The sequence below is a fragment of the Nematolebias whitei genome, chromosome 4 (assembly GCF_014905685.2).
Source record: "Nematolebias whitei isolate Nwh7 chromosome 4, NemWhi1, whole genome shotgun sequence".
Lineage (NCBI taxonomy): Eukaryota > Metazoa > Chordata > Actinopteri > Cyprinodontiformes > Rivulidae > Nematolebias > Nematolebias whitei.
This window is the reverse complement of record NC_056501.1, coordinates 4,867,897-4,884,306: the sequence shown is the minus strand read 5'-3', so window position 1 is coordinate 4,884,306 and position 16,410 is coordinate 4,867,897. Positions and strand designations below refer to the sequence as shown.

General features: G+C 42.5%; 1 protein-coding gene across 1 annotated transcript; it reads left to right on the top strand.

The window, feature by feature from the left end:
- The first annotated feature begins 3,891 nt into the window (after positions 1-3,891).
- Positions 3,892-12,576, top strand: pcgf1 (polycomb group ring finger 1). The gene is made up of 9 exons (XM_037675609.1): positions 3,892-3,978; positions 7,288-7,393; positions 7,480-7,632; positions 7,805-7,876; positions 8,228-8,330; positions 8,472-8,514; positions 10,302-10,388; positions 12,045-12,125; positions 12,408-12,576. The coding sequence occupies exons 1-9, from the start codon at positions 3,892-3,894 to the stop codon at positions 12,456-12,458; spliced, it is 783 nt and encodes a 260-aa protein (XP_037531537.1). The 3' UTR covers positions 12,459-12,576.
- Positions 12,577-16,410: the final 3,834 nt, after the last annotated feature.

Below are 16,410 nucleotides of genomic sequence, written 5' to 3'. Positions count from 1 at the left end.
ACTTCAGATTTTATCCCATGAGCATCAGTGTACAAATTAATTTATTTGATATGAGCACATTTAAATACTGATTTAAACTTAAATGCATAAACTGCATTTAACAGTGTAATGTTACAGAAAAACGTTACCGCATAAAATGTTTAGTGTGTGTGTTTGGCGCCCTCTAGTGGCCCAAAAGCAGACCGCAGACACTTTGGCATTTTTTTGTGACGTCATGATACGTGCTAAATCAGAGTCAGAGTCAGAGTTTCTTTATTGTCATTCGCACCTCATGTGGTACATGTGGTGGAGCGAAATTATGTACACAGGGTCCCAGTTACATCCAACAATAAAATGTATAAGAAAAACAGTAATAACATCTAAGATATGAACTAAGAAAAACATCAACTAAATATACACTAAGCACTCATAACATAAAACCTTGAACATCAGCACAAACATGAACATGAGTCTGTGAGCAGATGTGCACGCATGAACACATCAACATTGAAACAGATCAGCAGCAACATGGAACAGATCAGCAGCAACATGAAACAGATCAGCAGCAACATGATATGGTTTTTCACAGTGATTATTCTAGTTAGAGATTCATGAGTCTAACAGCCTCAGGGTAGAAGCTGTTCCTCAGTCTAGTGGTTCTACACTTAATGCTCCTTAACCTCCTTCCTGAGGGGAGTGGGGCAAAAAGTGTGTGTGCTGGGTGGGTGGGGTCCTTCATGATGCAGGTGGCCCTCTTCCTGCATCTGGAGGTGTAGATGTCTGTGATGGTGGGGAGGCTGATTCCAACAGATTTCTGTGCAGCCTTCACCACTCTCTGCAAAGCTTTTCTTTCTGCAGCTGTGCAGCCTCCATGCCACACATTGATGCTGGAGCACAGGATGCTCTCCACTGCACACCTGTAGAAGGAGGTGAGGACTGAGCTTCCCAGACCAGCTCGCCTCAGCCGTCTGAGGAAGTAGAGTCTCTGATGAGCTTTCTTGATCAGGCTGGTGGTGTTGTTGCTCCAGCTGAGGTTGTCATTCATGTGTACACCCAAGTACTTGTAGCTGGAGACCACTTCCACCGCAGATCCTCTTATGTTCAGGGGGGTGTAGGTGTTTTTGTTCCTTCTGAAGTCCACAATCATCTCCTTTGTCTTCTTCACATTGATGTGAAGGTTATTCTCTCTGCACCAGCTCTCCAGGTGTTCCACCTCTTGCCTGTAGCTGGACTCATTGTTTGTGATGCATCCCACCACTGCTGTATCATCTGCAAACTTTACAATGTGACAGCCTGGATGGGTAGCTGCACAATCATACGTGAGCAGAGTAAACAGGAGGGGACTCAACACACATCCCTGAGGAGAGCCAGTGCTGAGGGTTATGGTGGAGGAGGAGAGGTTGTGGATCCTCACTAACTGTGGTCTGTTTGTTAAGAAGTCTAGTACACAGTTGCAGATGGAGGGGCTTAGTCCTAGTGTGGATAGTTTGTCCATCAGGGTTTGGGGGATCATGGTGTTGAAGGCGGATGTGAAGTCCACAAAGAGCATACGGACGTAAGAGTTTTTCTGCTCCAGGTGGTTGAGTGCAGTGTGGACCACAGAGGAGATGGCATCCTCTGTTGATCGGTTCTCACGGTATGCGTACTGATGAGGGTCCTCGTTGATGTTGATGGTTGTTTTGATGTGAGTCATGACCAGTTTTTCGAAGCATTTAGCGACTATCGGGGTGAGGGCCACTGGCCGATAGTCATTCAGACCAGTCACTGTAGAGCTTTTTGGGACTGGGATGATGGTGGCAGTCTTCAGGCAGGTGGGAACTGTCTCCAGGGTAAGTGAGGTGTTAAAGATGTCTGCCAGCACCTCACAGAGCTGATTGGCACATTCCTTCAACACTTTTCCGGGGATGTTGTCTGGGCCAGTTGCTTTGTGCAGATTAATCCTCCTGAAGGTACTCCGTACTTCTGCTGAGGTCACGCTGAGATGCTCTTCATCCGGTGGCGAGGTGAGTCTGGTGCTGGGTGGTCTGTTCGGGTCTTCAAAGCGTGCATAGAACTTGTTGAGGGCATCAGGCAGAGATGGGTCTTTGGGGCATTGTTCACTCCTTCCTTTATAATCTGTTATGCACTTAATGCCCCTCCACATGCTCCGAGGGTCTTGTGAGATGAATTGACCCTCGATTCTCTTTGCATATGTGGCCTTGGCCTTCTTAATATCAGCAACCAGCTCTTTTCTTGTCCTACTCAGCTCCTCTGAGTTTCCAGACCTGAAGGTAGTGTTCCTGGCTTCCAGCAGGGTACGCACCTCTGCATTCAGCCAAGGTTTTCTGTTTGGGTAGCTTTTAACATTTCTGATAGTGGAGACGGTGTCAGTACATGTACTAATGTAACCCAGAACTGAGGATGTGTATTGGTCAAGATCAAGCGATTCTCCATTTTCAGCAGCTTCTCTGAAAACCTGCCAGTCTGTTCGGTCAAAACAATCTAAACAATCAAAACAATAACCAAATCAAAATCAAATAATAACCCCAATAACCTTGATAGATTTAAGTGAATTTTGCACAGAAAAATCTTTTTGAAGAAAAATTAGTCTGTTTTAATCTTTTTAGCAATGTTTGAAGCTTTTGATTACCTTGGATATGTTAAACTAATTATTTGTGGCCACAGGTTTATACCAACTTTTTAATGGATATTTTAATTTGAAGACCTGAGAATAATGAAGCTTTCAGTAATTTTTCATTTCTTTTTGGTGAAATTAAGTAAATTTACATTTTTAAGGTGGCAAACAATTCACGCAGCGGACAGGAAAAAGACAAAGAAGAGATAGACAGGTGCATCTAAAAAATAACGTGTAAAAGTTCAGTTTGATTGTCAGTCACTTCAGAAAGTGAGACTTATCCATCCATCCATCCATTCATCCATCCATCCATCATCTTTATCCGCTTCTTCCTTTCCAGGTCGCAGGGGTCACTGCCCATATCTAGCAGTCACTGTGAGATTATCAGTTATTAAAATTACAAGAAATAAAGACTTGAAGTATTTCACTCAGTCTAATGAAACTGTAAAATATGAATTTTACTTTCTGAAACGACACAAAAACTGAACCTTTTCACTATATTCTGATTTTTTTTTACTTTGTAGATGTTCCTGTATAGATGCAGTTAGAGAGGACATGGAGGTAGTTGGAGTGACAACAGAGCAGAGGACACAGTGAACATGGAGGAGGAAGGCTCACTGTGGAGAACCCTGAAGAGGAAACAGCTAAATAAGAAGACATGGCAAATGTTTGTGTTGGAAAAACAAAACAATTTTATGGTCTTCTTACATCATAACAGTGTCTGTGCAAGTCTTTACAGTGTCAACTTGTTTAACTATATGTTTCAAAGTGCAAAAGTTGTAATTTTAAAGATAAATACCATTTTAGAATCCACCTGATAATGGCACCAGTTTCAAATAACTGTTGTGGAATTTGTTTTCAGTATAGGAAGCTTTCATTTTACTGAACTTCAACAAAAAGGTGGTTTAGTTTATAGGCAACTTTTGATGTCGAGTTTGGATCTTTTGAGAAGTTGAATCAATCCAAATACTAAAATATTGGGCTGGAAGCGGGTAAAGATATTATTGGATGGATGGATGGATGGATGGATGGATAGGGCAGGTGTTCATTGAACCAAATAAAACAGAAAACGACAAAAAAAGTAATTTATAACCTAAGTATGCGGAGCCTTTCATACACATATAAAATAAAACAAGTATCGTTTATGAGATCATTTATTTATATACATGTGAACGGAATAAAAACACAGTGGGAAAAAAATAAAAGCATAAGTGATGCTCTTATTTTCTAGTTGACGCTCTTGGATTCGCAGAGAAGGGCACTTCCGGTTTACCCGGAAATGAGCATAATTTCCAAAGATGGCGGAGCAAGGTCCGATGGCTATAGCGATGCGACTACGAAATCAGCTCCAGTCCGTTTACAAGCTGGACCCGCTGAGGAATGAGGTGAGTGACGGACTTCCTACTGCTCGTCCGTGACGGAGGAGGCCGAACCGGGAGCGAACGTCCACCGGACGGGAGTTTATCTCGCGAATTACCGACAGATGGTTGTCTCCGCCGCGCTGATGGTGACAGACAGCGAGCGATGTTTGCGCATGCGCACAGCAGCGGGGTCGCACCGTGTTGTTCTCCGGAGCGGCGTGAAGCTCCCGGCTAATGTTCGTGTCCAACACGCACCCTCCGACACGCTCCTCGTGATTTGGGCGCCATGTGAGTGAGCGAGCTGCGGCGCTCCGGTGCTCCTCTCTCGGGTCGGCGTGTAATGAAGTCCCGGGTCCGCTCCGAGTTCTGGTTGGTTCGTGTTCGTTCCGAGCAGCGCGCGCTGCTTACTTACAGTATTGTGGTAGTTCACCAGTTCCGGACAGGTTTCTGTTTCTTTGTCAAAATGTCCACCTTCTTTCACGTTTATCTCTCTTTAAACTTGTGCTGGACTTAAGAGCGGGAGCGCTGATTATTTAAGTTTTATACGTTTTAACCAAAGTTCTCTCTTAAAGAAAAGGATGAGAGTCACGTGTCTTACTGGACTCTGGACGGAGGGAGAAAATGCAGGTATTTATTTAGTAATCCTGCAAAAATGAGCGTTTTCCTGGTCAAAAAACAAACTTTTATCAAGATGTGTCTGCAACTACATCCATTTCTTCCCCAGCAGCTGCCAGAACCTGTTTTTTTTTTATTGTGGCTGAGTGGTTAGAGCAGTCATCCTCCATTGTGAGAGTTGGGGGTTCAAATCCACCAGCAGTCACATGCTGAAGTGTCCTTGGGCAAGACACTGAACCCCTCACAGCCTCTGATGTGTGTCCCATCGGTGTATGAATGTGATAAAGCTCTGATTAGTCTCTTTAGAATGATTTGTTCAATTATCTTTGTAGAGATCTAGTATAGAGCTGTATGAATGAGGCACAGATTGGTGTAAAGCGCTTTGAGTATCTTGAAATAAGACAGAAAGGCGCTGTATAAGTAAAGTCCATTTATCATTTAATTGACTTGAAGCTCTGATCATTAAAACTTAAATCAGGACAAGAAAACATGCGAGACTGTTTCATTTGCTCTGGGTCCACTTCAAACAGTTCTGGTGCTGAGGCGTGGTTGGGAACAGATCAGGAAGAGACGGCTGTCCTGGGGTCTGCTCAGTCTTCGTCTTCTTTCAGCTTTTCCATCTCCAGGGGTCTCCACAGTGACTCGTCCTCTGTCCTCACTCCATCTAACTGCATCCAGTGTATCACAAAAGTGAGTACACCCCTCACATTCCTGCTGATATTTAAGTTCATCTTTTCATGGGACAACACTGACAAAGTGACACTTTGACACAATGAAAAGTATTCTGGTCTGTGTGCAGCTCATATAACAGTGTAAATTTATTCTTTCCTCAAAATAACTCAATATACAGCCATTAAGGTCTAAACCACCAGCACCAAAAGAGACTACACCCCTAAATGTCCAAGTTAAGCACTCCTCGTCATTTTCCCTCCAAAATGTCATGTGACTCGTTGGCGTTACTAGGTGTCAGGTGTGCGTAGAGAACAGGTGTGTTCAGTTTTGTAGTACAGCTCTCATACTGGTCACTGAAAGTTCCAACATGGCTCCTCATGACAAAGAACTCTCTGGGGATCTTAAAAGACGAACTGTTGCGCTACATGAAGATGGTCAAGGCTACAAGAGGATTTCCAACACCCTGAAGCTGAGCTGCAGCACAGTGGCCAAGATCATCCAGCAGTGGGTCCACTCAGAACAGACCTCGCGTTGGTCGTCCAGAGAAGCTGAGCGCACGTGCTCAGCGTCACATCCATCTTTGAAAGACCGCTGCGGGAGTGCTGAAGAGGCTGAGGGTAAAGGTGATGGACTGGACAAACACGTCTCCAGACCTAAACCCAGGAGAACATGTTTGGGGCATCCTCAAGCAGAAGGTGGAGGAGCGCCAAGTCTGGAGTATCCACCAGCTCCGTGATGTCGTCATGGAGGAGTGGGAAAGCATTCCAGTGGCAACCAGTGAAGCTCTGGTAAACTCCATGCCCAGGAGAGTTCAGGCAGTTCTGGTAAATAATGGTGGCCTCACAAAATATTGACACTTCAGGAACTTTCACTGAGACGTGTGCTCACTTTTCTTGCCGGTGGTTTAGACATTAATGGCTGTATATTGAGTTATTTTGAGGGAAGAATAAATGTACACAGTTTATATAAGCTGCACACAGAACACTTTGCATTGTGTCAGTGTTGTCCCATGAAAAGATCAACTTGAATATCTGCAGGAACGTGAGGGGTGTACTCACTTTTGTGATGCACTGTATCATCCAGCTCTACCTGTGCCTGTCCCCACATTAGAGATGCAACCCTCAGTCCTACATACTTCACTCTCCTCTCCTCCGACATGTTTCCCTCCTCGTGCTCTTCGACTTGTAGCAGTTTCCGCCGGCACCGTTTGTCGGCAGCACCAGTAGCGGCCGTTGTTAACCCGGGCCTCGACCGATCCGGGACGGTGTCGCTTTGATGAACTCGCATTTTAGTTTTGGCCAAAGTGTTTTACGTCGGATGCCCTTCCTGACACAACCCTCGCCATCGACCCGGGCTTGGGACCAGAACCAGAGCTTCACTGGCTGGTGCTCCCTATGGGGGCTGCTCGGTAGTAAAAAGGAAACGGAAAACTCTTGTTTTGCCCTAAACTCCTTTTCTTGACTTGAATTAAACCTTAAATAGAAAATGTGATGGTCTGAGAAATGTGTAAGGAACCATGCCGACTTGAAGCTGTGACGTGAGTTTTCTACACTAAACTCGTTTTTTTTTAATCAACTAAATATTAGATAAAATACTGACCCAGCTTTATTTTTATCACAGGTTTTGTCTGCTCTTATCTGCTTTATTCAAGACGTCGTAGCTCGTCTGAGCAGCTTTTAGGTGCTCCACGTTCTAGATGGCTCGGAGAACTCCTCCACTCACATCTAGTATTAACAAATTGATTCTTACGGTTTCATTATTTTTAATAAACAAAGAACAACGGACTGCTTCTGTTCTTTGAGCAGTTTGTGGTCTTTCGTCCCTCGGGTTGAGCTGCTGCCGTTAAAAACTGTTTGTAAAGACCAAACAACTTGGACAAACATCTTAAGGCAGATTTTGTCCTAAAAACTCGTGTAACTACTGACAAACACTTTTTACATGATCATAAAATCCTCCCGTTTACAAATTCCATCAAATCTATTTTAGTTGACCTAAGGCTAGGTTGAAGTCTTTGAGCTTTAAAATGTCTTCTTCTTTATTTAACAGGAGGAAGTGAAGCTGAAGATCAAGGACCTGAACGAACACATCGTCTGCTACCTCTGCGCAGGCTACTTTATAGATGCAACAACTATTACAGAGTGTTTGCACACGTGTAAGTCTGTAAATACGAACGTCTTTTGCTCATTTTGTCAGCGTGCATGCCATCGTTGGGCTAATGTAAAGTCTCTGTCTTTGCAGTCTGTAAAAGCTGCATCGTGAAATACCTGCAAACCAGCAAATACTGTCCCATGTGCAACATCAAGATCCATGAAACTCAGCCCTTACTCAACCTCAAACTGGATCGAGTGATGCAGGACATCGTGTACAAACTAGTGCCTGGTCTTCAAGAAAGTAAGTTCTGAGCTTCCTGGCACTTTTCTATGCTCATCATCTATATTAATATATCGTGAAGGCTTTGTTCCTGCTACACTTCTCAAAAGGAGAAAACCCTCTAACAGCATGAGTGTGTGTGTGTTGGTTGGATGTATGGTTTGTGCATCACTTGTATGTTTTTTATTAACAGGTGAAGATAAAAGAATTAAAGATTTTTATCAGTCAAGAGGGTTAGAGAGAGTCCTCCAACCAGCTGGAGATGGTAAGTCTTCATCTCACGATCATTTCTGCATCTCGTGGTTTACAAGTTGTTTTTAGTTTTATCTGTTACAAAGAAATACAAGTTTCCACTGAGAAAACTAAACCTGCATGTATGTCACTGATAATTGGTACAGTTAACTGTTCTGTCTAAAATTTAATTGTAGATCTGGTTTTTTTTTCGGCTTTTTCAGATTTTCAGGTTAACCATCAAATTTCACAGGATTTAACTGTTTTTTTTTTAATTTATAATAAAAAACTTTATTATGACTGCCAGTAGCTCAATCACGCCACCTTAGCACAACCTGTAATAAATGCATATCTGAGGGTAATCCTTGGATTTTAATCTCTTCAGATGTGTCTGATGGTACGGGCTTACCGTTCACAAGTTTCGACCACTCTAAAGCTCACTTCTACAGATACGATGAGCAGGTTTCGCTGTGTTTAGAAAGACTCAGGTACGCTGCGCAGTTTGCGTTTCATTCATTTGCCTGTATTTTGAATTTATGAACATTTGAATAAGACTTTATTAGTATTTGTTTTAACGTCAACAGTGTGTTGTTGTTTTCATGCCGGTCTAATCTGGTTTGTCTTTACAGTTCGTCGCTTGTAGGGAAAGATAAAACAAAACTGGCTCTGCAGGTAAGTTTTTACTACCTGAGAAGTGTTGTAGTGACGTCTGTGTGCTTGGTGACGTTGTTCTGGTGTTTCAAAACGATTTTTCACAAACTGAAACTTTATTTAATCTAAAATCATACGTGTTGCCTAGCTTCATTTCTAAAGGGCACCCTGGCAGATTATATCTTCAATGTGTGGTTTAAAGTGGATCATGGTGGACAGCAAATAATGTGCACAGCCATGAGTGCACTTGTGCAGAATGTGCACGCAAAAAACGGGCTGTAATTTTAAAACGAGGCTGCTGAAAGTCTCGTTTGAACTTGTGAACAAACTCGGAGTTCAGTGAGACTGAAGCTGAGAATTCACTTTTTTTTTTTTATTATTTAGATTTATGACATTCTCATAAATTTTCAATGTGTTTTTGTTCATCCCCAACATTTGTAGCTCAGGGAGAAACCTTCAGCCGTTGTCCCTGCAGTGACTGTGTTCTTCCAGCAGAGGGCACCCTTGTTTCAACTGTGCTGTACAGTTTACAAAGGGATGCTCATAAAACTTCTCATTTAATTGTATGTTTTTACATATTTAGAAAGGGGAAACAGTCCTGTACCCCACCAGGTTTTAAATGTAGGTAGATCCATCTCCAGATGAGCAGCAGCCTGGGGTGGTCGTCGGCATCATTGTGTCACAACTGGTGGACTGACCGATGCTTCTCAGCTGTCTCCGTCACCGTGTTAGACCAAACTGGACCCTGCGTTTTCTTTTGATCGTCTTTTCAGTCCTGATTTGGTTTTAAAGAATTTAAAGGATGCTTCCAGCCTGGACGCTCTCAGATCTCAGAGTGATTGACAGGGAAGAGAGTCAGCCACTTGTCAAAGTCTTCTTTCATCGTCTTTCACTCCCGTCCTGTTTGATGCCTGTGCAAAATTAAAAATGTTCTTTATGGTTTGTCTCGTTTTACAACTTTTCCTTGGAATCTGCAGCTTTATTTGTTCCATTCTTGTCCTTTTTTTGCAGTTGGTTTTCTCCCTAACCTCTTTATAACCTTCTAAACTGGATTAGCTTCTGATGAAAACTCATGAATGTATAAAAACAAACTGCACTCTTGAGAGTAATGTGGGCTCAGTTTACCAACACAAGCTGTGTCCGTGCACTACCCTGCTTTAAATTCCACTCTTCATCGTTGCTGCACGTCCTCTCCCTGCTCGTCGAGTCAAATTCATTGTTGTTTTTACTGAGGTGTAAATTTAGTGGAAAAGATTTCTGCCCATGCGTTAAAAGAATTACTGCGCTCCCGTTCTGCAGGCGTGAGCTTTAACCAGCCAGTTTAGCTGTGCGGCGTTCGGCGTTTAATACGTCAGCGGGGAGCGTGAAACTTGCAGCAGCGAGCTCGCTCCTTCTTCACCGTAAATCTGACCGGAGCAGGGGACGGCTGCTCCCGTTCTGTAGTTACTCCAGCGTTCATCCCAGTTGTAACTCAGAGTTGCTCTTTATGAATCTGGATGTGCATCAAAAACATTAAAGTATATTTATGTAACACTTGAGGCCAGCTGTCGGCGTGTGCGTCTCGTTTTAAAGGTCAAACCAAGGGGACGTCTCTAACACGGTAACACCAGCAGCAGAGCACGTAGACCCGCGCGTTCCAGTTCCTCCATGGTGCGGTGACATGCTGAGAAATAAACGGAATATAAACCAGCGTTTCCACTGAGAGCTCAGCGGGGGTTAGAAGTCCGAACCTGCAGCTGCTCGTGCGTGATTTGAACGACTTGCCGTGCTGAATGTGTCCACTCCTCTTCTGTGTTCTGTTTCTGCAGCAGAAGTTCGTACGTTGTTCTGTGCGGGCGGAGGTGAGACACCTACGGAAAGTGCTTTGTCACAGATTAAATGTGGAGAAACACCAGGTGAGCCCGTAGCATCTCTTCATTACACGACACCTTATGCTAACGCTTAGCTTCAGTAGCTTAAGTTACTCGTTGTGAAAGACAAAGTTGAATTCAGCTGTATTGATGTTCAGGTGTGAAAAGCAGGTCTGCGCTGAACGGCAACAAAGCTCTTGTCACATGATTGATTAGGCTGGCTGTATTCTAGGTAAACCAGCCAGGTGGAATCGGACAGGTGCAGAATCTTGGAGAACTTGTTTGAATAGAAACGAGTGACTCTGAGCTGAACACAAAAAAGAGAAAGATGAAGTAAAAAACTCTAAATATTGTGGATGGAGTGAGGCGGTGGAGCTCCATAAAGACACAGCTGCACATAAAGTGCAACAGTTTCTCTCAGACTTCCAAACGGACCGTTCGCATGTTTTCAGTGACTTCAGCTCTTTCTGTAGTCGAACAAACGCGTTGGTTTCCAGTTACTCAATTTGAACTTGGACCATCGATGTGAGACTTATTGTGCCGATTAACTTTTATCCAACAAAGTGAAGTCCGGTCCTCTGGACGGTTTATTTGTGTTGGAACATTTCATCTTTCATCTAAAAGACTTCGTCAGTCCGAGGAGCCGCAACAAACTCGGTCTTATAAAGAGCACCTTGTTGCGAAGTGTTTACCTGGATTATTGAGAACTTTGATATTTTGAACCACTTTGGACATGACCGCCTCAAACGTGTCGACGGGGGAGAGGGCGGACTCCAGAAACCATCTGAGCACCATCAAACTGGTTGGCCCACTATGTGCAGGTGCTGTTTGTAAGACTGAGTGTGTCGCGGCTCCTCGGACTGATGAAGTCCTTTGGATGAAAGTTGAAATGTTTCAACACAAAGAAACTGTCCAGAGGACCTGACTTCACTTTGGTGGATTTTCTACCTGGATTACTGAGCATGAATCAGGATTAACTTCAGTACTTTACACCAGGGGGTCCCCAAACTTTTCCATCCCATGGCCCCCAAAAAGCATTAGCTTGTGGCTGAGCCCCCCCCCCCGCAAAACCCACAAACAATCAGTGGTGGAAAAAGTACTCAAACACTGTACTTAAGTAAAAGTACAAAGAAACAGACAAAAATGTACCGTAGTAAAAGTAGAAGTACCACAATAAGTACTTGCTTTTAAAAATACTTGGTGTTAAAAGTAAAAGTACTTGCTGAATGTATTACCAACTCCCCTCTCACCACTGGTTACTTTCAATCAAACAAATCAAAAACACTGTAACTTGTAACGCAACACGTTATAGAAATGTAGTGTAGTAGAAAGTACAGATACTTAATGTAAAATGTAGTGGAGTAAAAGTAGAAAGTACCCACGTTTAACTCTTCGTAAAGTACAGATACATGAAAAATGTACTTAAGTACAGTAACGAAGTACTTGTATTTCTAAACTTATCAGCTCTTGGCTCACAGGCAGCAGATTGATGTCCTCGGCCACCCAGCTGCACATGCAGGATCAAATCAGCTCCTCGTTCAGCGCTCTGAGAAAAGAACTCTGCTAACTCAAACACATGGTTCATGGGCACACAGCAGTTAAAAAAACATCCTTAAATCTTGACCAAAACCCCCCCGACAGAAAGAACCTCAACTTCCTGTCCTCCTGATGGCCTGTTGTGTCCGTGTGCTCTCCCCGTAGGTGCAGATGTTGTTTAATAACGAGTCCCTGCCCGATCACATGACGATGAAGCGGTTATGGCTCTCACACTGGTTTGGAAAGGTACAGTTCGAGTATTATCTGCTGCAGCACCAACTAAAAACATGTACTCCACGTTTTTAAACTGCAAATGAGCTGGAACAACATTTACAATCTTCACTAAAGACGTATCGTAGAACGGTTAAATGAAGTTACTGCATTAATTGACGTATTTATTAACATTATTTTGAGCTGAGTGCAGTGTTCACAGATGGATGTAGCAGAAAGTTTGCTGGATATAAACGTGTGTGTTACGTTTTAAAACCGTCCTCACTGAATAAAGTCTAAATGTTTTTGTCGCTCCAGGCTCAGCCGTTAGTTCTCCACTACACCGTCAAGGACAAACGGAGCAGATAGGACTCGGCTTCGCTTCACAGAAAGCTGTACATTTCTTTTGTACAATACATATTCTATTTTAATAATGTTTGTGTACATAAACCTATTTTCCTTGTTTTTGTATTTTTGAAAATAAATCTGAAGTTGGAAAATAAAAGTGCCTTTTTTTCCTAAAATAAAACAGTTTGTTGAAACGTCCCTGACTTTATCACCTGCAGGTTTTGTTGGACAAATTAATTATTCTTCACTTTTAAAACTTAAATTTGTCGCCCAGACTTCACTCATTTGTGGCAAATAATTCCTTTGAGAACATATTTAGGTTTCTAATACACGTTTGGATGTTTTAATTAAAATTTTGATTTTCTTGCAGTTTGTAGAAGTAAAGTTTATTAATTTACCTGTCATCGATAAAATCACAAAGTGCTTTACAGAAAGACGGATACAGGCTTAAAATAAAAACAGCTGATAAACACAAATTAAAACATTTAACTAAAAGTTATTTTTCATCAGGACATGTCTTTTATTCCTCACATTAAAAATGTTACTAGAACCACCTGCGTAATATCACTAAAATTAGAAACATCTAAAAATGATGCAGAAAAACTGGTCCGTGCATTTGTCACGTCTAGACTGAACTATTGCAACGGTTTATTATCTGGGTGTCCAAATACTTCTTTAAAACGTCTTCAGTTGATCCAAAATGCTGCTGCCAGACGGAGAGATCATATCTCTCCAGTTTTAGCTTCTCCATTGGCTCCCTGTCAAATCCAGAATATAATTCAAAATCTTACTTCTAACCTACAAAGCTCTCAACAACCTAGCTCCATCTTATATTACAGATCTTATTGTTCCATATTTCGTTTTGTTTTAGACTAAGCTTTTAGTTTGATAAGTCGGCCTGCTTTCGAGACCAAACAGGGGGAGTCAGATTCAGATAAGTCACAATTGTTGATTGTCTTCGGGCAGCCTGATTTTTCTTGTCAGCCTTGAGTCCTGCTGGTACTTTCAAGATCCAAAATGGCCAGATTTGTGGGCATTTCACTGATCTGTGCTATGAGCCTCGTTCAAGGTCGTCTCCAACATGCTGGTGAGTCCTAGAAGCCGCAGGTGGTCTGCGATTCACGCAGATCGCTTCCACCTTACGGTTTAGCTCATAAATCAGCTGATTTTGAGTACTCGTAGTACTTGGCAGTTTTGTCATGGCTGAACCTGCTGCCGATGTCTTCTTCAAAAGCCGATAACGGCCGTCCGATTTATCCGCCCCGATTTCCTTAATTATCGGAAAACGGCCGATACTTGCATGAGAAACCAATTTTACCGATTTTTTTGTTTTGTTTTGTTTTAACAACAATTGTCTGAACTCCATTTATATTTCAGAGCACTACCTCGTGGCCAGTTAAAACAAGTTTGTATTGTTCTAGGACAAGGGTCTGCAAGTTGCGGCTCTGGAGCCACATGCGGCTCTTTGGTCCCTCTGCTGCGGCTCTTTCAAGCTTTGAACAAAACTAACACAAAACTGAATTTTATTGGTTGTTATACAAACAACAAAAAAGAACTAGGGATGCACAATATTGGATTTTTGGCCAATATCCGATATGCCGATATATTAAAACTCATTTGGCCGATAACTGATACCAATATTTTTTATATACGTTCCTTTGTCGGAACATAGCCCTCTTATTTAGGCTTATTTGCTACAATAATAGTGCAACAGCTGTAAGAGCTGGTGACATATATTCAGTAACAGCCATAAGATATGCAAAGCACTTTAACTTATATTAAATGAAAAGTGTTAAATGTTATTTATTAGCATTAGTCACCTGCGACGCTGTCTCACTTGTGGAGGCTTGTTCCAGGTTCCTATAGCTGCAGTGTGGGATCCTCTGCACTCCTGTGCATGAAGGACAGATGTTTTAAGTTCAAAGTTTTTGTCTATCCATTGTGCCGTAACACTAATCATGCTAACGAGGCTAACACGACGTCCAAATGTTTGTGGTAAAACTCACGCAACAAGTCGTGCTATCGGCTGTTAGCTTCTCAATGACGTCGGAAATGACGGCTTGTAACTCCGGTCAGGCCACGTCGGACAAATATCTTGAACTGGGGACGATGTAGCGAGGCTCAACGTAGTCCAAAAATTTTCGGAATCCGACATCCTCAACAGAAAAAACTTACACACCGCCAACATTTTGAATCTTCCTCTCCGCTGTGAGATCACGTAGATGCGTGTGACGTCATCACGTTGTGCTGCCGCTGCAGACGTCCTTGTCATTGGGTTGTACAAAAACAGCGCCTTTAATATCGGTGAGTTATTTTGATTGTTTGGCCGATATTGATCTCTAATATCGGCCCATACTGATCTCAGGCCGATAATATTGTGCATCCCTAAACTAGTTTGAGCTGTTTTCCTGTCATTTCTTTTGTGAATACTCTCTAACTTTTTACTTTATTTTTATACTTAATTATTTTTTCCACAATTAAAAAAATCACATAGGTAGTTCTTTTTTTTTTTATTTAAAAATTTAACCCCCTACCCACACAAGAATCTGATCTTTTCATTTGTTTTAAATTGAAAAATATCAATAAATGTTAAAAATCAATACACATTTTGAGCTTTATAATGTCCTACGACTTACTGGCCACAAAAGTCTCCTCCAACAAACCTAAAGTGGCTCTTGGGCCACCACTTGATAATCACAGTTGTTGCAGGTTGTTGCGGCTCTGAACACATTTAATTAGTGAACGAAGGCATAAAAATGGCTCTTTTGATCATAAAGGTTGCAGACCTCTGTTCTAGGATATTGTTCAAGAGTATGTTTTTTCAACAAAATTAATATTGGAAAATTGAAGGCGCATTGTGATCTTCTATAACACTTGACAGTGTTGCTTATAAAACAAAATCGGTATCGGCCAAAATCGGAATCGGCAGGTCAGACTTTTTAGAAATCGGTGATCAACCAGAAAACTGCAGTCTGTGCACCCCTAGTATCATGAATCCAATTATATAAACGTCCCGGGACAGAACTGGAAGGCATCGGCTCCCACAACGCACGGGTCCATGATGTATCCTGCAGCGTAGGGCTCAGCGGGACATGAGGGCTCTCCAGGACCCTGTCGTTTTGTTGAAAAGATTTTGTCGACTGTGTTGAGAGTCCAGCTCACCAGATCCATAAGAGTGTTGTTCAGAAGACGTGCACCAGGAGCTCCGACACACACAGAGCAAAGAAGCAGGAGGAAGAGGAGAACAGGAGAGGGAGAGGAAAAGTCGTCCGCCTTGAGCGAGAGCGAGTGATTCATTTGAGACGCAGACTTTATGAAGATGAGTTGCATTCTGGACAAACAAGGGAAAAACTTGTGTTGTTACAAAACAACAACTAAATTTGTTCTTGTGAAGTCAGTTGTTCACAAACCTAAAGAGCTTCAATGATTTTCAACGTGACAAACAACAAACCAGACGAACACTTTAGTTCTATAAATATTATTGATTAATTATTATTAACATTAACCTTTTGAGTGAAAGCTGCTCAGGACAACAGCAGCTGTAGAACAGACATAAAAAAGATCAAACTTAAACGACAACAAATTGAAATCAACAAGAAAGAATCAAACAGGAAGAAGTTCCTTCATAAGTGGAGCTCGTTGACAATGAAGTTCTCTCAAGAGTTCATAAAACCGAAGATTTGAAGAACGTTCCGTGAGTTCTTCTGCACAGACCGAGACGTTTGGACCTTCAGAATTCTGTTTGTGTCTCTCACAAACTTTAGTTTTCAACTAAAACACTCAGAGGCAGCGCAGCTGTGTTCCTCCTGTGTTCCTCCTGCGTTCCACCTGTGTTCCTCCTGTGTTCCTCCTGCGTTCCACCTGTGTTCCTCCTGTGTTCTTCCTGTGTTCCACCTGCGTTCCCCCTGTATTCCTCCTGTGTTCCACCTGCGTTCCTCCTGTGTTCCTCCTGCGTTCCTCCTGTGTTCCTCCT